This window comes from Meles meles, chromosome 4 (assembly GCF_922984935.1).
Source record: "Meles meles chromosome 4, mMelMel3.1 paternal haplotype, whole genome shotgun sequence".
Classification (NCBI taxonomy): domain Eukaryota; kingdom Metazoa; phylum Chordata; class Mammalia; order Carnivora; family Mustelidae; genus Meles; species Meles meles.
The window spans coordinates 22,201,457-22,223,265 of NC_060069.1; the positions used below are offsets into that span (position 1 = coordinate 22,201,457).

The following is a 21,809-nucleotide window of genomic DNA, read 5'->3' on the forward strand; positions in this document are numbered from 1 at the left end:
AAGCCCAATGTAGGGCTCGATCTCGTGACCTGAGCCAAAATCAAGAGTAGGACACTTAACCAATTAAGACACCCGGTCACCCCCAAATTGAAATAAATTTAAAAATCTCTTGAGCAATTCATTAGAGAACCCACTTGCCAATACTGGCTTTAGACTTCCAATTACTTATGTAAAAAAGATACACCATTACTTTAATTTGTTTTCCTTTAACTGCTACTAAGGTTCAAGATGTTTTCAAATGTCCACTGGTTTCTTCTGTTCTTACCATTTTCCTTATTACCATCTTTTGCCTGGTTTTCAATTGCCTTGTATGACTTTTATTCATGAGTTCATAAGAGCTCTGTGTAGTTCAGATAGAAGCATTTTATCTGCCCTGTATGTTACAAACACTTTCTCCTAGTTCACAATCTGATTTTACTATGTTCATATAAAACATTAAATTATCATGTGGTCAAATAGATCCTTCCTTTACAGCTGGGTTTCCCTATCCTTTTGAACAGTTACCCTCTATCACTAGACTACATAAATATTTTTCAAAAATTTCTATTACATTTTAACATTTAAATCTTCATTTATGGTTTCTTTCTGAATATGGTATCGGTTACAAAAGCAACCTTACATAGCTCCCATACATAGTTAAATCTTCTAAGACTATATACTCAATGTATATAGTTCACAATGACAACACCCTCTCCGAATACACACAAACACACATGTAAATAAAACTCATAAAATTCAAACTTGGAAGTGACATTTTTACAATACTAAGTATGCACAAAGAATATGATATATCTTCCTCTTTGTTCAGATCTAAATTTTATGTACTCCTCAACATTATTATGGATTGAATTGTGTCCCCCATGAAAGATGCATTGAAATCCTAACCCCCAGTACCTCAGAATATGATTTTACTTGGAAATAGGGTTGTTGGAGATATAATTAAGATGAGGTCATACTGGAGTAGGGTGGGTTCCTAATACAATATGCCCAGGGTCTTAATAAAATGGTCATATAAAGACACAGTGATACACAGATCACATCACAAGGTGCCAGTTTGGAGTTACACAGTTGCAACACAATGCCAAACTTTCAGCAAACCACCAGAAGCTAAGAAGAGGCAAAAGAGTTCCCTTACGGGTTACAAGAGGAGCATGGCCCCATCCACACCTTGCTTGCAAACCTCCAGCATCCAAAGCTATCATACAGTAAATTTCTTTTGGTACGTCAATCAGTTTTCTTATAACCACCCACTCTAACAAAATTCTTATTAATTCTACTAGGGCTTTTAGTCTTTTTTCACTTGAGTTATTTGAATTAACGGGCAAACAATCATATTATCTACAAATGATGTTACCTCTCCCTTCTAACAAATATTATATTATTCTTTTATCACAGAACCTTCAGTTCATATCGAGTAACAACAGTAATATTGTGTTTCCCTATATTGGAATTTATTTACAAATTTTTATGCACAATGACTGCAATTTTATAAGACTTTCTATCTTTAATTATGTTGGTATTTCTTATTTGCTGCTGAAGTATCACACTCTATTTAATCATGATATTTTACTTCTAGAAACACAAAAATTTATTTGCTAATATCTTAAGATTTTTTGGACTTATATTAGTTAAGTGAGAAGTCACCATCACTCTTTTTAAAACTTTACTAGGCTTTGTTTGGTATTAAGATCTTGCTAGTATTTCATGAGAAAAAAATGTAGACTTTTCCATCTCTTCCTTTCCTTTGGTCTAGAATAATTCCAGAAGTACTGGAATTAACTGTTCTTTAAAATCAGCTGGGCCTGTGATCCAAGGGCAGATCTTTGGCCATTTTTTCAGTCTCTTGTGTGCAACTGAGTTATACAGATCCATAAATTTTCTATTTCTCTTTGGGCTAATTCTTGGAAATGTATGTATAGAATGGAAATAACCCATCTCCTCTAGACCTTGGGTTAAATCTTGCCCTACCTGTTCTGTATGGCCTGTGACCTAAAATAAGGTTTTAAAGATGCACATTTGGAATTGATTTGATGATAGGGAACACTAACTTTGAACCTCAGCCCAGTGAAATATCTCAAATGAAAAAGAATTACATTCTTCTCATTAGTAGTCTTTCATTTTAAAAAACTGTACAATTACTTTTTAGATTTTACCAATAAGAAATTATGGAAATTTCTCTCGTGTTATAGAAGTGCCTATATATCTTGTGATCTACAAAGCGGAAAATATTTGACTCTTTACAGAAATAAAGTTCGTCAACCTCCACTCTAGATGTACAAACTTACTGCTATAGATTCATGTAGTACTTTCTTAAAGCCCCTCAAATCTCTTCCACTACTGTGATTACATTTCTTTTCTCTTTCTTAATCTTGTACATTTCGCTCTGTCCTTTTCTTCTTTACTCAAGTTGAAAGGAGCTTATTCATTATTGAGCTTTACAAATAAAAAATTTGGTTGCATTTTTAAAGAAGTCTTCTTGAATAATATATGTAGTGAAGGGTATACATTTTCCTTATGAACTTTAGATGTATCTCACCAAATTTGTTAAAAATTCTCTGCTGCAATACCCACAATGTTTTTTGAACTCAGTTTTCAACCCAGGGATTATTTCAGCATTTAATGTCTAAATACTTCACATGTTTTTAGTGCTTTTCATTATTCATTTGTAATTTATTTGTGATCAGGAAATGTAATTACCTGCATAATTTTTATAGCTTCTTAATTTTTAAAGACTTTCTCTGTGGCCAAGTACATAACCAGTGTTTACATGGAATTTACAGAAGGATGAATATTCTCTGTTTGCAAAATTCAATATTCTGTGATAATTTAGTAAACAATGTTGTCTTCTTAATATTACCTAAAATTTTTATTATTTTTTAACTTCTAGATCTGTTAAGTTCTGAGAAAGATGTATTGAAACATTCTGTTAAAAAACTATGCTGTTCTAGCTGCTTTGCTTTTTTGTATCTCATTATCATCTTTGTTCCATAAACGTTGCTTTTTTAATCTCATTATCATCTTTGTTCCATAAATGTCCTAAACTTTAAAGTTGTTTAAAAATACAAAACAACATTCTATAGCCCAGGAACTAAAAAAAACAAACAAAAATGTGGAAAATAACAAGCGAATTCAGTTTCTAAAGTGACTGGCTTAATGGCTACGAAAGGGCCAGTTCATATTTTGAAACACCTAAGGTACTTAAGGTGGGCTATTCCCTTTCTCAAATACAAATATTACTAATATGTTATTATATTACTAAGAAAAAGTAAAATACTGTTGAAACATAGAGTGTTATTAATCAGTGACAAAGTCTGAAAAAAAAAAGCCTTACCATCATGGGAAAAACAACTGCAGCAGCTGAAGCTTTTATCACCCACAAAAGAACCAGACAAGTGAGCTGAATGACTGTGAAAATATGGACTTTCCAGAGAGGCACGTAACGAAGATATATCAGATCGGGCTGATGCTTAGCAGGCATTCCAAATAATTTTATACGGTCAAAAAACTACGTATTGAATGGAAAACAAAACAAAGCAAGAAAAAGTTTTCAACAAAAGCATCATTTCTGCTACTTGGGAAATTATACAAAACCTCAGAGTTTTGTGATTTAAACTGTAACTTCCTTGATATGTTCTGATAGTATAGGAGAATACTGCAATACAGAACATCTGGACCCAAGGAGAGGGGCAAAAATCAAGGCAATCATTCTAAATTAATGCAATTAATTTAATCAGAAAACTCAAACCAAAATGTCTTAAGTTGGGGGATTAAAATATTTAGATATGCTTATTTGCTATAATCAACTGCATAAGCCATTTACTTTCTTTGACCTTGTTTTCTAATATGTACAGCAAAATAACAATTTCCAAGGTTCTTTCCAACTCTAACATTATCAATGCTATAAAATAGCCTTAAGTCACAATTATTAAACTTCCACCCAACGCAAAGGAAACTATGAGCAAATTCCTTGGTCTTTCTGAACTTTAGTTTCTTCATTTATAAACCAGGAGTAAGATCTCACAAAATTATAAAAGAAAAGTTGTAAAAGAAAAAGTAAAAAAATAAAAAAATCAAGTGAGTTGATGAGATCATTTCTTGACCAGTGGAGGGGAGATCCAAGACTATTGGGAAAAAAAAAGATGCAATCTCTGTGAAGCCTTGCCAGCCTCAGCTGGCAACATCAGACAATATGCTTTCCATGATAGGTGTGGCCACGTGGTGCTAACAGTGCTTATGGAGCCAAATGTTTTACACAAAGAACTAAATAAATTTTATCAGGTTGTTTTCTAGGAATTATTATAAACAAGACAAACAGAGTAGGGAAATCACTGGGTTCAACCTTGGCTCCATTGCTTACTTGATTAAGAACAGTCCGTAAGTCCCTCTGTTTATTAGTTGACAAAATTAGTATTTCTTCCTTTCCTGCCTAACAATGTTGTTTTGCGAATCACAGAAACTAATTTGTGTACTAGGCTTTATAAATGTAATGCACTGCACAAATGGCAAGTATTAACCATTCCAGTCCTCAACATCCCCCCTCTTACTATACCAGTCTTTATCAATAGTTACAAGGCCTTTCACTGGCTTCTATTAAAAAGAGGTCATGATCAACTAAGGGTTGGCGGGGAGGACAGGGAGAGGCTGGTTGGGTTGTGGACATTGGGGAGGGTATGTGCTATGGTGAGTGCTGTGAAATGTGTAAACCTGGCGATTCACAGACCTGTACCCCTGGGGCTAATAATATATTATATGTTAATTTAAAAAAAAAAAAGATCATGATCTCATTCTTGAGGGTAAAAATGTGTAGTAAGCAATAATCACTCGGAAAATCTGGATTTGAAGTCATCAGCTAATCTGCCTCTCAGAATATCAGAGTTGAGAATACTACCATTATAAAAAAACAATCTTTGCAAATGTAAAATATGTTTTAAGTTTCTCTACAAAATCATTAACTACTTAAAACTTGCCTGGATTCCTTTTAATGAGGAAACTCCCATATAAAGGAAAACACCATACAGGACAGGCATTGGAATAAACTGTAAGTAAAAGGACCACAGTTAGAACCCATGCTACTAAAACAATTTCATAGCAGTAAAATACACAAAAACACAGTGAGTACCTATGGAGGTAGAATTAAAAGATCTTTCAGTGATGAGACCTAACTTATATTCTACAAGAAAAATGCTAGTAAACAAGAGCCTCTTTGAAAAACTATCTTCTACATGTTTTCTTCATGAAACGGGAGAATGTCCAGTGGTTAAGCATGTGAGCACTACAATCAAGACTGCTTGGTTTAAAAAGCCAGTTAACCTCTTCTTGAGCCTTAACCTCTCTATGCCATAATTTCTATAACAGACTGCATGAAGATTAAAGGATTTCAAATACTAAAATACTCAGAAAAGCACATGGTGCGTATCAATCATTCATAAAGCTTTAACCAGGAATTAAAATAAAAGCTTAATTTAAAAAATTTGTAAGCACATTAGCCATTAATTTTTATATCACTACCATATAGTAACTATTATACAGTAGTATCATTTACTGATATAATAATTGAACTCCACTCCAAAAGAAAGTCCTTATTACTTTGGCAGTTAGAGGGATCCCAACTGCCTATCTACCATGTCTAGGCATCCTATAGGAAAGCCATTAACGGGCTCCATCCACCTTCTCAAAAACAAGAAACAAGACCTAACAGCTACAGAGGAAAACCACATTCACTCTCTATGAACTGAGTATGTCCTTCCTAAGAAACCCAGGAGGAAAAGGTACTACAGGGAGAGAAGAAAACAAGTTAAAAATCTAATAAATATCCTCAGGAAATTCTGAGAGATTATTTTACCCATAAAGCAACTTTAGAATGCTAGGAAAAATAATCAGAAAGAAAAAGGCTTCTAGATTTAAACATATAATTATCAAAATAATTAATTTTGTCCTAAGAAAACTGACTGGGTCCTAAGGCTTGGGCAGTTACTATTCAAGCAGCAACAGGAACTTAGTGAAATAGGGTCTATTTCTGCCTCCATGCAGGCAGATCAGACTGCTTAGTCCTCAGTGAACATACACGTATCATCATAATACTCATTATGTGTTCCCAGAGGGCTTACATTTTTATAATTTAACTTACAGAAAAAGCCTGGACAGTTTAATTATAATTACAGCACAGAATGCAAATGTTGGTAACCATTACAATAAAACTAAAAACACAGTCAACCAAAGGCAGGTGATGGAAGGAAGACTGGCTGGTAGACACATAGTGTGTTAAATCCTCATAAAACATCCGACCTTACATAACAGACTCCCAAGCTTTTTGGTCTCAGGACCCTTCTAGGTTCTTCAAAGATAAACTGAGGACACGCTCCCCAAATACTTTTGCTTCTGTGAACTCCCAGAGGTCATCCTTAGACTAAACTTTGAGAATCACTGTCTTAGGTAAAGAGACTCAATGTAAAAATAATAAAGCAAAAAATAAAATTATAAAAGCATGTAAAACTATAATGGTTGTAACTACCAATATAACTTTAAAAAATAAAGATGTTAAAAAGAATTTACCTCTGGAGAGTTGGTTCTGGAAAGCAACAGAAAATAGGAAGACTAACTTTTCATTTTAGGGCTTTCCTGATGTTCTATTTGAATTTCCTGCCTATATACAGTCAATACTTAAAAAATTTTAAATGCAACCTTCCTTAGTAGGGGACAATATCCCCAAAAGAGTACACTAAATCTTTCTCCTCTTTTGCCAGGTACTTCCAACAATACACTCACTACAATGCAGTAAATGCCCCTTTACCTATCTGCTTCACCAACTAGACTGCCAAGTTCTGAAAAGCAAACAATAATATATCCTATTTATTATTATTTCCCCCAGTCTTAATAGCAGAGTAACTACTCAACAAATACCTGGTGAATTAGTCCGTTGCTATAAAGTTCATGAGATGAAGGCCAAAGAAGTCTAGCATACAACTTTAATTTTTTAAGTTAATATAGTAACATATATACACACTCCAAGTTTGTTCCCCAATATATAAATGTACATAGCTCTCTGCTTAATATTTTTTTGCAATAACTAAAACACCAAAGGAAAAAAATGGAGTAGAGTTCTTCCCACGATGAACTGAAAATCTCAGATTATACACTTAGCTACATTTGCTATTGTTATATTTTTTAATCACTAGATTCATTAGGATATGTATAGTAAATACCAGATGTAACTAAAAGATATTTAACATAAAGTTCTTGCATTAAACGTAGTTCTTGCATTCTTCATTTATATTAGCTGTGCTTATTTTCTAATGAGCGCTACTACCTTTACTTCATTTAGCTGATCAGAAAGAATACATTTATTTAATTAATAGCAATTATTTTCACATTTTGGTCAAATAATTCTATCAACCATATTTCACTATTACTTTCTCTAAATGCCTATAAAATCTTCTGGGTATATTTAGATCATATGATCTTTTAGATCATAACAAAGCCATGGATTAACTCCTTCCAAAACTCTATATAGTCTTTAATACTATCCTTCTATAATATTTCTAAAATGGACACATCTAACACTGAAATCCCTCCTATATTAAACACGATTTATCAAAATATTATTTTCCAAGTAAATTCCAGGAAATGAAACTAATTTTAGATATTTTCATGTTTCATTTTCATATAAGCAAGTATAATTTTAGGACAAAAAAGATTTTAAAATATTTTACCTTTAGTACTGAAGTCATGAACACAGATAGGCCCATCAGAATAAAAATCATGAGCCCTGTAACTCGCTGTTCACGAATTCCCAAAAACTTGGGTTGCTCCCCGGGAGCAGAACATTCAGATTCAACTTTCAAGCTGTTGACATGACTTATGGACAACACTGTTGCAGCCACAAACCATGGAAGTCCCATGATAGAGCAAACTCCCAACATAACACCAACCATGAGCAAATCAAGGTGGTAGCCAGCTCCCTTCTGAAAAGTGAAATGAACATGAATATTTATAAGTCAAAACTATTCTTTTAGGTTAAAATACTACATTACTTTATACACAGGGAAGAAATTAATTTTCATCTCAACATTTTAGTGTTCTAGTCATTATGAAAATATCTCAAACTCTTGAAGAAATTACAGACCTGAGGCAAAGTTTTAGAATTACCTTCAATTTGTGCTCCTTTCTGTTTATGATTACAGCCGTAATTTGCTGGTCCATAAAGATGAGAATGGTACAAAGCAGAGCTGGGATGGCAGCTATTAATAAAGTCCACCAAGGGTTCTCTCCCAACGGGCTTATGATCCAGCCCCTACTTGGATCAGTGGGCTGTTAAAAAATTAAAGATAAAGACGTTTCTTACTACTGCACAAAATTTCTGCAACATGGGTTGTGTCTATTCCAAGAAATTCCAAGGGGTTAAAAAGAACTAGATTAAATCTTGGAATGTGTAGTGAATTATCTGCAAAGATAGCCACAAGAATGGTTCCCATCCCTCGATGCAGGTCACTTGGCCATGTAGTCAATCTTTCCATCTACAGGAGAAATCCATTTCCTCCCCTTGGACCTAGGATGTCCTTATAGTTTATTTCAGCCAACAGAATAAAGCCAAAGGGACACTGTGTGACTTCTAAGTCTTGATCTCAAGGGACCTTGCAGTTTCTCTAACCCTCTTGGAACCCTGAGATTAAGCTGCTGAGTAAGCCTGGATAAGCCTTCTTGAGGTTAAGATACAACATGGTGAGAGAGAGAAAGGAACCAATTACCCCAGCTGCTTCAACCATCTGATCTGAGCTCCCAGACATGGGAATGAAGAGATACTGCCAATATCAAAGCAATGGATGACTGCAGCCATACAGAAAGATCCCAAACCAAGAGACCAGACCAGTACCAGGCTAAGTTTGGTACCAACTGCCACTGATTTCTGAACAAATAAGGTGTTGGTGTTTTACAGGCTTTATGTTTGGGAGGTTTGTTATAGACAAAGCAGAGTGTCATTTCAACATGCTCCTAACCTACTTCGAATAAAGTGAGGTCATCTACCTACTAGATCAACTCCTAAACTAAACTGCTTTGAAGATCCTACAGACTAGTGATCTTGGCAGGGTCAGTACTAAAGGGTCAGAGGCAGGGTCAGAACTGGGCCTCAGGACATACTTTTCCAAAGATCTGGCAATTTATCGGACTCAAACACATTCCAATGCTGTAACATAAAATTTGTTTTATAACAAAACATTTTAAAAGATCCTACAAGGTTAGTATTCTTGGAAGGCACTGAATATACTGAAATCTAAACATGTTTTCATTACCTAAACTTCATTTTAAGCCTGTATTTTCGTCGCAAAAACATGTCAATACAGGCGAACCATAAGAGACTATGGACTCTGAAAAACAACCTGAGGGTTTTGAAGGGTCAGGGGTGGGAGGTTGGGGGAACAGGTGGTGGGTGATGGGGAGGGCACGTTTTGCATGGAGCACTGGGTGTTGTGCAAAAAGAATGAATACTGTTACGCTGAAAAAAAATAAATAAAAAAAAATAAAAATAAAAATTTAAAAAAAAAACAAAAAACAAAAAACAAAAAACAAAAAACAAAAAAAAAAAAAAAAAAAAAGAAACATTAAGTATTTTCAAATGCAGGCATTCCAATTTTCCCACACCGATACACATTAAGCTGTTTGATATTAAAAATTGTACATGAATAGAAATATTTTATATGTACAATACAAAGTTCTTAAGTGTTCCTTGATTTATTTCCCCAAATATATCTTATGCCCCTTGAAATCAGTTTGCTACTTGAAAGCTAGATCAATAAACAATTAACAAAAATATATTTAGGAATAAAAGTAAGGAGCAGGGCCCAGGATTAAAGGAAATTACATCAATATTTTGAACCAGTATTAATTTATAGTTTCATTTGGTAAAAGACTTGGTTTAAAAAAAAACTTTCATATAGTTATCTTTTGATGGCCAAAAATCTTCAGAGGCTCAGTATCTGTGCTTTCAAACGAAGGTATCCAAATTTTATTATATACTTCCAGCAATAAAACAATAAAAAAATTTTTTAACATAATTGAGTATACCCAATGGCTCTATACACATTTATGTTAGGTTACTAATGGTTTTCCATATAGTAAAATTCATATAGTAAGTATTACAAAGCTAAATTTTTCTTATTTTTAAATAAAAATCTAAGTAGACCTTCTATATAATTTTAGTGGATCATTTTCCACCCATGCACTCTACTTTGGAGACTACTGGTTTTAAAAATAATTTTTCCCCAGCGAGAAATAAAACAGACTAAAATTATATTCATTTTATTCCTTATTTCTAATCATCTTTAAACCTTCTGTTTTTAAAAGAAGTCATATAATTTGCTATAAAGATAAACATAACCAGTGACACAAATACTCAACTGTAAGAAATTCCAGAAACTATTCAAAAGCTACCAACTCCTACTTAAAAGGGAAAACAATTTTTGAATGTATGTTATGCATATGCTATATTATGCACAACATAGCTACAGGCTACTGATGAATGCAAAGAGTTCATGGATGATCACATAGGCATCATTCTTCTTGTGGAAGAATACACTTAATTCTCTCCTGATTCTGCTAGAAATGAGACATGGAGCATTCCATTTATTGTCAGATAACACTACCCTACTAATAACTAGGATCTCCTTGTTACAATTTTAAATTCAAGTTTGAGTCACTTCCTTATGAAGGAATAAAAAATGTTTCTTTCGCCTGGAAAATACATCATGAACTCCAGTTACAACAGCAGGGTCAAATTTTTTAAATGACTCCCAAGTACCATGGGTATTTTCATTCACTCTCTCTGATGGGACTAACTTCGATACCTTCTTGCTTACTTCCTAAATAGGTTCACTTGTCTCTTCATATCTTGTCATCTTTTATGTATGTGAGAAATATATATTTCTATAAAGTGTCTAATTTTAAATTAGTTCGGTATCCCCAAGTAACAAATAGCCAAATATTTTAATTCTTACCTCGAATTTTTCAGGAACATGAAGTTTAGGAGATGGAACTCCTACAAGGTAGTCAATTGCAACCATTATTACTATTGTGAGAAATACAGCAAAGTCACTGATTGTCGATCGCACCTATATTAAAGGGATTATGTTAAAATAAATGCAGAAAAACTGTGCCTTTTCTAAATAATTCTCGCCTTTCAGATTAAAATATGCCACTAGAAAATGTGAATAACGTTTTTAATTATTGACATGTCCATGAAATACATTTATATCTAATATCTTTTCAAAAAGAGACAGAACACATTTCACAACTAACATACTACTACCATCCCATTCCTCACGGTACCATTATCTTCCTACCGTTAGTTCAGAAATGGGATATACATTTTTCACTATCAATAAGTTCTTTACCACTATTTGATATCAAGTATTAACCCCAAACAATGTATTACTGTTCTGAAAAAAACCAAGGTAACAAAAACTAAAAACATGAATACTATCAGGACTCCAAAACCACACCCCAATTACCTTAGTAGGAAAATACCGCTTGGTCTTAAATTGCTTGAGGAATGAAGACAGAAAAAATGTTGTGAAAAATAAGATGACACACCAAAAGAGCACATCTGGAATATAAGGTCCATGAAGACTACAAGCTGATCCTACAAATACACCATGAAAGGTTCTACATTCCTGGGGAAAAAAGAAGGAAAAAAATAGAAAAAGGAGAAAATGAAGAAGATTCTCAAGTATCTAATAAATTGTCAATGAACTCCACCGACTCAAAGATTCTAGTGACTGAAGACATGCCATTATTTTATATTTCACTTAGAAAAAAAAAATACTGCCAAGTCAACTTTAACATATCATCAACTATAAGATATACTCTGAGTTCAGAGATGTTACAGTTTGAAAAACATGTGTATCTTAAGTCACTGAACTGAAATACAGTGTTTTGCCAAGTTATACCACACGGTCCTTTCAATTCCATATTCCCTTTAGTGAATGTCTTGGAGTGAATAGTAATTCCCACATATTTTGTATGCATTCGTGCTGATCCGCCATTTTACTATCTTCTCTTTATTTCCAAACAAGTCATTTAAAACAAAAGCAACTGACAGAAAATTGCTACTGCGTCTACTTACAATGCTGAATAAGAAATGGCTACAGTGCTAAATTCAAATCAGGAATAAAAACCAGGTGGCTTTTCTGACTTAACTGAAAACCATGGGATTGAAGCATGGGACTAGTTGCAGCAGAGCAATCATTCAAGTAGTAATTTTATTTTTAAAAATTCTTCATCAATTATATGGCATAATATAATGTAATTTTCTATTGACCTAATTTTCCTTTTGGGGAAAAAGTACTGAAAGACAACCAGAGATTAACAATGATACATATCACTAATGTTACTTACATTCTAAGGAGACTCATTTTAACAAACACAACTCAGGTTTACCAAGAGAGAAATAGTCAAAGGATTATTCTCAATTTCTAATTGCTGAGATTAGTACAGCTACAGATTTACATCATGGATCACAAAAATAAAAGCTGTAAGTATAAAAAACTAACAAAAACAAAAACTGTGGGCCTTTTGAATATCAAGAAAACAAACGCAGAAGACCTTTATCTGTAGTATCAAGACCTCCTATTCACCGTGGTATGAGGTCTTTTTTAACAGATCACTTTCATTTGAGCACCTCTATTAACTCTACCTCTTTTGTAGGAAAACTGACTTTTTAATAAAACAGTGAAGCATTAATCTAGGTTAATTATTGATAAATAAATATGTTTTAAATCAGCACTGTCCTACAGAACTATCTGTGTTGACAGAAATATTCTATATCTCCATTGTCTAATGTAGCAGCCACATGAACTGACTGAGCTCTTGAAACATTGCTAGTGCAACTGAGAACTGAACTTCTAGTTAATTGTATTTAAATTTAAATTTACATTATTAATTTAAATTTAATCAATTAATTTAAATTTAAATTAGACACATTTGGCCAATGGCTACTGTAGTGGACCATACAGACTTGAATTATTAGTGAGATAAAATTGCAGATGGCACCCTTCCAATTATATATCGATACCCTTCCAATAATATAACTATTATCTTTAGTGAAAAAACAATGACCTATAATGGCTCATATGATATAAAAAGCACCAGAGAAGCTCAAGAGCTCTTGATTTTAATTGATGTTGCCAGAATCAGTTTATACCATAATACCAAAGCCCAGTCTGGGAAGTGCCCTGAACAGATACTCTATGGCCAGAACAACATCATAAGAACATGTGGTAGTATTCAGTACACAGTAGGTGCTCATTACATGTTTTTGTCCTGTTTCCCTTCTTAGTTGCTTAAGTTACACTGGTTTCTACAGACTAGACTACAGAGTAGACTACTACGCCACAGTTAAACCAAGTTCAGTTTGATATCGAGGACATTAGGAAAGGATTCATGATCTTCTAAATAAGCTGTTCATGGAGGAGATAAACTGACACATGGAGAACAGAACAAGGGATGTGGACTGTTCTGTCAACCCCAGTATATTCAACCATAGTCCTAGTAACACTTTCTTTGAATTTATCAATCTACAATCTACATGGAATTAGAAACCAGAAGTATATTCATACTTTTTAATTAATTAAATCTTGGAAGTCACATTTAGTTCATTTTTATCCCCCTTACCAGGTTCATTCTTTCCAGTGTACACTTTTTTACTGCATGATACATAAACATGTGGTAACTCCTGTCTGCTCAGCACACCACCACACTCTGAAAACACAGCATACCTACTGATCAAGAGGAAAATGTAGGTCTACTCATAAAAAGCTAAAGAACTAGGTTAATGTTTGCAAAATCCTTTATTTTATCATGTACTCACAGAAACAGTGAGATTCCCCCAGAAAATATCATCTGCTGTTAAATTCTTTTCCTTCCATATTTTTAGAGTTTCATTGCTAGGGTTAGGAGGTTCCATACATACACATCTGAGAAATGAGAACAGGATAAAATTTTAAGGGTCCTGCATTTCATGTTTACATTTTATTAAAGCAATCACACAATGTGGTAGCTTTTTGTTGCTGTTGTTAGATCTTATTTATTTGAGAGAGAGCACGCATGCATGTGTTGGGGGGAGGGGCAATCGGAGAGGGAGGAGCAGACTCCCCACCGAGCAGGGAATCCAGTCATGGGGTTAGATCCAAGACCCTGAGATCAGGACCTGAGCTGAAGGCAGATGCTTAAAACACAGAGCCACCCAGGCGCCCCTTTGGTAGCTTTTAATTAAACTTTTTTCCCATGCTACAATGCATGGAGACTAGAAAGTGAAAACACATCAGAAACAATGGAAGGAAACAAGATTTGCCCTATGTAAATAGAACATAATTAATATACAAATATCAATACAATGATATTTTACAGAGTACTTTAATGAAACCTGTAACATATATCCCTTGGGGAGGGATACTATTTTCTTTAAAAATATGACAAGATACCACCATGTTTAGCAAGGTCACTCTCCACTAAATCTTACCTACTTAACCCCCAGGGGAGCTGTTCTGCCTCCCTACCCACACATACACAAAACACACAGATTCCCAATAAAGCGATACTCCTATGAATGCTTTGTACTCTGACAAGCCCTGCCTACTCATGATCCTTCTTAAGGATCCTTAAGATCCTTCACTGATCTTAAGATTCATTCTTACAGAAATAAAGTAACATGATTTTTCATCAGGACAGGACTAGGAAGGTCATAAGGAGATCACAGAGTTCGGTTTATATCCAGAACTATTTCACCTAAAGAAAACCTAGGAGCATACACAAAGAAATCTCTAAATGTGAATTTTAAAAAGAAAAAGAAAAAAATAATAAAAAATAAAAAGAAGAAACACACAGGAATATTCCCAGTTAGCTTATGAGCTGTTCTGAGAACAGGCAAGAGAAGAGGCTGGACTTAGGATTCATTCCACGCTCTATCATTTACTAGCTGACTCAAGGCAGGTTTTAACCTCCATGAGGTTCAGTTTCTTCATACACAAAAGGGGCTATGATACAAATAATCAAGTCACATGTGATATGAATTATGCAACACTGCTAACACAGTACCTGCAAATGTTCACAGGATGACAGCTGACCGAATCATGATCACGTGTAATTACTCAGTTAACCAGAAGCAAATACTGTTCTGATTGGCTAGCACTAGTTATAAAAGCCATGCTTCATAAAGATCAAAGGAACAGGAAAGAGGAAAAAACCAAGAATAACACTTAAAAAATTAACTAGTTTAAGAGCAAAGATGATAGCACCAAACAGAGTTGGCATCAGAGTGTCTCTCTTCTCCTCAAATAGGTCAATGTCTCATAGAAATTTTCATACCCCTCCCTACTCTGTCCATCAAAGTTGAGTATGCAAGGAAGGGATGGAGGGAAAGGGGAGAGCACAGGGATTTGAGACTTGGTAGCAGTAGGAGGGACTTGTACCCTTGTTTGTTGTTACTTTCTCCATGTAAGTCAACCGAATCCAGGATCACAATTACTCCAAGCATGACTGCTCAAAACAGCAAATATAGGTCTCCATCTACCTAGATACATTTAATTTTAACAACCTATTTGACTTTACTGAATATATCTGGCAACCTTTTGTAACTATTATAATTACTTTTCAAATCTTATTTTATTCTAGAGTCTTTAAATATTTTCAATTCATGATTTTCTTATCACAAGTACTGCACCAAATATTATACATGAGAGTATACTGAAATTATAATTTAAAAATAAATATTATCAGACTTCAAATAAAAATTATCAGACTTCAAAAAATGTTAATAAAATAAAATTTTATCATACTTTAAAATAAGTATTATCAGACTTCAAATAAAAATTATCAGACTTCAAAAATGTTAATGAAAATGCAATATACAAAAAATGTAAGAAACAGAGGAGTGCCCGGGTGACTCAGTTGGTTAAGCATCTGCCTTCAGCTCAGGTCATGCTCCCAGAGTCCTGGGATGGCCCCACCTCAGGCTCCCTGCTCAGCGAGGAACCTATTTCTCCCTTTCCTTCCCATTTGTGCTCTCTCCATCTCTCTCTCTCTCTCTCCCAAAAAAATAAATAATATATATGATATATATATATAATATATATAATAATATATTATTATTATTATTTATATATATTATATATATTATATATATTATATATTATTATTATATATATAATATATATAAAAAAGAAAAAGAAAAATATAAGAAATATTATATCCTACATTTAGGATTTGGCTAAAGAATACAAGATCTAATATAATTGCCTGATTCAAATCGATGGTGGTTACCAACTAAATTTAAATTGACTGAATCAATTCAAACAGAAGACCAAAAATACCCATACTTGAATAAGTGGTTTCAAGGATTAAAATGATTGAATTTGTTCAACTGTATTTACGTTCATGGAGTGCTCTGGTAAAATCTCATCTGTCAACCTCCATATAGCTAGTTGGGTAGTTACAGCTAGATATACAATGAGCATCACAATGCAAAAAAATTCATTTTTTTGGCTCAGACATCTCTGCAAAAATACATTTTAATACTGGGGAAAACGGAATACACTTACGAGTAGTGGGTCAGTTCTTCTAAATTGTTGTGCATATTAAATGCATATATTTCTCCTAAATGAAAGAGCTTCTCCAAAGCCTCATAGATGAATATGATGCAAATTAGAGCCGCAAAAGCCTCCTCTGTGAACCGGGTAATATAACACACAAGGCTGCTCGCATCTGTTGCAACCAAAACAATGCACAAGAAAGAAGTCCATAGACCAATACTGGTTCTTAATGACAGATAGGAAAGCTGATAATCTCTGTTTAGGGAAAAAACATGGACATGATCAACATACACACATGGCAATGTATATCTTTAATTAAAATTTCGTAACAGGCAATAAAAAGAGTATGGAAACATAAGATCCCTAAAAAAAGAGCAAATTACCGGATAAAAATAACAACTAAAGAAAGCTGTCTGTACGTTTCTGCTGTAACTGAAGATTACAGAATTATAATGGTTATATTTTACCTATACAAAAGATTGACAGTGAAAGTCTACCAGGTAATTAACATTCCAAAAACAAAGACCTCACTTTGAAATCAGTTCTAGGGAGTAAATGACAGATGTACATTCTATAGGACAATTGGACGTGACTCTCTGAAGACCCAGAAACTCTGTCAACATGGTAACCACATCCCTGTCCCCTTCACCACCGCCACCAATACCATGCCTCCTGCCACCAGTGTCACCGCAGGAAGTGACTTCATTTTTTAAACGCAATGTCAAGTAAGAAATTAAGACCACAGGGTCCAGAACACTTCAGGACACTGCATTCCCTCTTAGTCTATGTAGTTAGTATGCCAGATTGGAATCAGAATCAGCTTGCTCAGTGAAAAAAGAATCAGAACAAGATGAGTTAGATGAATCAAATATTTAATAATTTAATTTAAGTTGTTTCAGGCTAAAATATTCAACTACATTTGTCTCACAAAAGGAACAGTACTGGCCATGTCAAATTCCAAGTCTACCAGCCACAGTACCACGCACTGATTCCCACTGTGAATGACCCGGCCAGTGGAGACTGACAACACAACAGATAGCTATGGCTGTCTGATTGATAAGGTCTGACAGATAAAGTCAGCTTCAGCCTCCAAGATCCACCTCTTTTTAAAATTCCTTTGTATGACCAACATACCAACTAATCAACAATTAGTTTAACACCTTCTTAGTGGGTTGAAATTTGCTAGGACATAAGATTCTTACTGCCCGAGTGATTTGTTGACCAGGACTCAAATCCACTGATTTTATACTCAAAGTGACTGGGGTAGGAATGATAGAAGGGACCAGAGTAGGGTCAACTACATGGTAGCCCCAAAATGCTGAAAATATATATATTGATCAGGTCCTCTTTTTCAGCTACTAAATATATAAAATACTTCTAACTAAAGTTAATAAACTATGTAATTATACACATATGATAAGTAAATAACAATTACGTACCTGCAGAATTTAAATAAAATTTTTTCAAACACTAAAACTGGACCTGTGCTCCCCAATATTGTTAGAGGTTGCCCAGCAAACAACGAATAGGCAATCCCAGTTAATGATGCTCCAAAAAGAGACTCTATTGCACTCTGTTTAAGGAAAAAAGAAATGAATAGAAGTAATACATCATAAACCTATCTCTAACCTACTAAAATACATATAAGACATCTGGAAAATAAAAATACTAATCAAGCAGTTAAAAATACAAAGCAGAAACAACTTTTAAGTCAAATTTAAATTTTAAATATGGAAAATTACAAATACATTTTAAATACATAGGGAAAACTGTTTTGTTTTCATATTAAAAGTGAACTTTTACAATCAACCTTTATTCAAAAACGTATTATTGTGGGAGGCCAGGAGGGAGGAGTAAGTGGAAGAGAGATAGATATAGAGATTTAACTCTATCTATAGGTATTTCATTTTTTAAGTTTGTGGGGAGTACAAAGACATTTGTTATTTTGGATGTTTTTGTTATGTCTGAAATAGTTCACTTATAAAAAAACAAAACATTAAATATTCCATATGGTGTGCACAAAAAAACTTTCAAGTAAATAAATTAGAAATTAACAACTGATGCTATGGTTCTCAAAATGATTTCTAAAAAGCAATTTTCTACACATTTTAGAGAAATTCATCTTATATGATGGGCTTAACTACCAGATACCAAAAATAAAATGCTTTTATCCTAAAATAGGTGGAAAATCTCTTTAAAAACCTCACAGCTACCATTAAATGAAGAGGTGGTTAAAAAAGAAAAAAATAAGAAAATGAAAGCATCAGGAGAGTTTTACTTAAAGCGAGCATGTCGTTTCTGTACCACTACCAACATTACCTTCTAAATGATTAGGTTATTAGAGAGTAAGGGGCACAGCCTATGCCACTAGACAGAGGGGAGGGATCAGAGAGAGAAGAGCAGTTTACCATTTACAAACATCAAGGTCAACTGGAAGGCACTCTCAAAAGAGGAAAAGCCCATCGTTGGTAAGGCAAAGAAAAGCAGCTCATGAGAAACACCCCTCCTGGACCTGGCAGGCAGCAGAGCAGCAGGCAAGAGCGGACTTCAGAACCAGAGTGGAGCAGGAGACCCATTTCTACTAGACTTTAAGTCATAGCCATATCTCAAACGTTTTAAGCCCAACCTTTCTCTTTTTTAAATAGGAGTGACCAAAGCCAAGAGAACTTAAGGAAGCCGTGCTTGTGCAAACACCTAGCAAGCCTACAGGCTGCCATACAAATGCACTCAATAAATGGCAGTAAATCTCATCATCAGAAATAACAGCGTCTTCCAAAATCAAAATCACAAAAATAACAGTATGTAGTAAAAGCATTACTCAACTATTACTATAAAAAATAGGATCAAACTCACATATTTTTGGCAAGACAAAGTGTCCATATTAACTGCTAAGCCATTATAAAATCCTTAGTTCAATTAAACTGTATAATTTAGGAATGAATTTAAGTAGAGCTCAAGTCAAAGAAAAAAATGTCTAAATAATGTCTACAGAGATAAAAAAGCAAAAAATTCAGAAGAGAACCAAGGAGACGGCAAAGAAATGCTAAGGGCAGGGGGGGCAATGAGAGGGAGAGGCACAAAATTACAGTTTTCCTTCCAAAGATCATGTTGAAAAGGCAGAACCTGCCAGATGAAGACCTTCCCTTCACTACTCCCCCACTGCTCTCCCAAAACCTTATTGGCACATTCACTAGTTCCTTTACCCAGATCTATTCTTTTTCTAATTTTGTCTCAATTATGTTCATTCCCAAACTGAAAGGTCTCTCTCCCTAAAGAAATCACTGCCTCACCACCCTGCCTTCCCCTCGTGACATTCACAAGTTTCCACTGTAGCCATCAGAAGTCCTACCGTTATCCTCCCCATACACCTCTCCACTGCACGGCACTGACCACTCCACATTCCTCTTTCCCCTTTCTTTCTCAAAGCCTCTATTTTGGTTTTTGCAAAATCACATCACGGTGATTCCTCTTTTGAAGTTCTGACAGTGCCCATGCCTAATTTGCCATTTTCCTCCTCATTCTCATTCTTCCTCTAGTCCACAAATGTAACTAACTTCCCATTTTTCTCCTCTCCAGTCACTGTAAAATCTCTCCCTTTTTTTTTTTAATATTTTATTTATTTATTTGACAGAGAGAGATCACAAGTAGGCAGAGAGGCAGGCAGAGAGAGAAAGAGAGAGGGAAGCAGGCTCCCTGCCGAGCAGAGAGCCCGATGCGGGGCTCGATCCCAGGACCCTGAGATCATGACCTGAGCCGAAGGCAGCGGCTTAACCCACTGAGCCACCCAGGCGCCCCTAAAATCTCTCCCTTGTTAACCTCATCTATTCCCAACCTTTGTTTTTCCTCCTTGCCACTCTACAAACTCTGGAACTGTACCTCCTACTTGAGGTTCCAATAAAGCACCTGAAAGCAAATGCATAATCTCCCCACCACTCTGCTCTGCAATACTCATGTTTCCAATTTCTCTGTTCCTGGTACTTCAGCCGTTACAGCTCTTCCTTGATATCACTCACATGTGGCACAGCACACCATGATCTGTTACCTACATATACACTATCTTATCTTCTTCTCTTCGGTCAGGGTCCATCTCACAGCTGTCTACATTCCCCCAATGCCTCAAGCACTCCCACATGCAAGCAGTACTAAACAGCGGGATGAGAAGGGCAGGCAGTGCTGGACAGTCGAAAAGCAAGCAGCATTTCCGTGATCGTAACAGACAAGACACATCTCCAGGGGATCAGCAGAGTTACATATACAGTTTGAGACAGCATATAAAAGCAACTTACTAAAAATAGATTCCCTTGATACAATGACTGCAGAATAAGGTAAAAGAATCTAAATAACCAAAAATAGAGTTTCAAAGGAAATTTCAGTTGTCAAGTTTGTCTCAGGTTCAGCTCATGAAGTATTTTAATTGAATAATTATCATTACTTAGTTTTTGGCTATTTTTTAAATCTTTTGTCTGTAAAAAATGAATTTCCTCCCAAGAGTAAATACAATTAAATAAAATACACTCAAGAATTACAAATAATCTCATTTACATGCCATTAAAACGTATATAAACAAAAAAATTAGTCTTTCAACATTTTACAAAGCACTGGATACTCTGTTATCATGCCTCCCACAGCCCCTTACACAGCATTACCAAGAACAAAAAATCATAAAAACTTTCATTTTAGTCATATCAAAATATGGGTGCAGTTTTCAGTTATACTCTCTAATTAAAATGTTATCTACCTTCACACAAATTTCATAACAGCAAAATAACACTAAAAATCCACCATTTGTCTACAACTTCTGAAGACTGGTTGTGGAGTCAGGGCCTACCCACCAGGGCTGATGAGTTAATAATTGCATGGCTCTAATTAACCCTATGATGCCTTACAGAATATCAAGTAGCCCTGCTGGTAAATTCCCCCACCCATGACCCACCCGGCATCAGTTCAATTTGTCTCCCACAGGCAACCCTTCCCCACTCCCCACAACAAAGACAGTACAAGCCTTTTACTCAATTTATAAAACCATTCATCCAGCAAGCCAGGTTAAACTTTTTTTCTTTTTTTTTTCTTTTTTCTTTTTTTCTTTATTTTATTTATTTTTTACCTCAACTGTGCATCTTCTCTTGCTCAAATGGCTTCCCCATGTTTTCCATAGCAATTACCTTTGGGGGAAGTCTGCTTTGGGACAGGTTAATCATGCTGTGGGCAGACTCTTCAAATCAAAGTATGAAT

At 34.8% G+C, this 21,809-nt stretch overlaps 1 protein-coding gene across 6 annotated transcripts in view; it reads right to left on the reverse strand.

The window, feature by feature from the left end:
- The window catches only part of SLC4A7 (solute carrier family 4 member 7), a 116,574-nt gene that overhangs the window by 12,701 nt on the left and 82,064 nt on the right, over positions 1-21,809 (reverse strand). For all 6 annotated transcript variants that reach the window (XM_046001499.1, XM_046001496.1, XM_046001497.1 and 3 more), the window contains 9 exons: positions 18,017-18,150; positions 16,587-16,832; positions 13,859-13,964; positions 11,502-11,663; positions 10,989-11,102; positions 8,146-8,307; positions 7,710-7,961; positions 4,968-5,036; positions 3,332-3,505 (listed from right to left, as the gene is read on the reverse strand). In XM_046001499.1, coding sequence (XP_045857455.1) covers positions 3,332-3,505; positions 4,968-5,036; positions 7,710-7,961; positions 8,146-8,307; positions 10,989-11,102; positions 11,502-11,663; positions 13,859-13,964; positions 16,587-16,832; positions 18,017-18,150 — 1,419 coding nt within the window. The remainder of the gene's footprint in view (positions 1-3,331; positions 3,506-4,967; positions 5,037-7,709; positions 7,962-8,145; positions 8,308-10,988; positions 11,103-11,501; positions 11,664-13,858; positions 13,965-16,586; positions 16,833-18,016; positions 18,151-21,809) is intronic.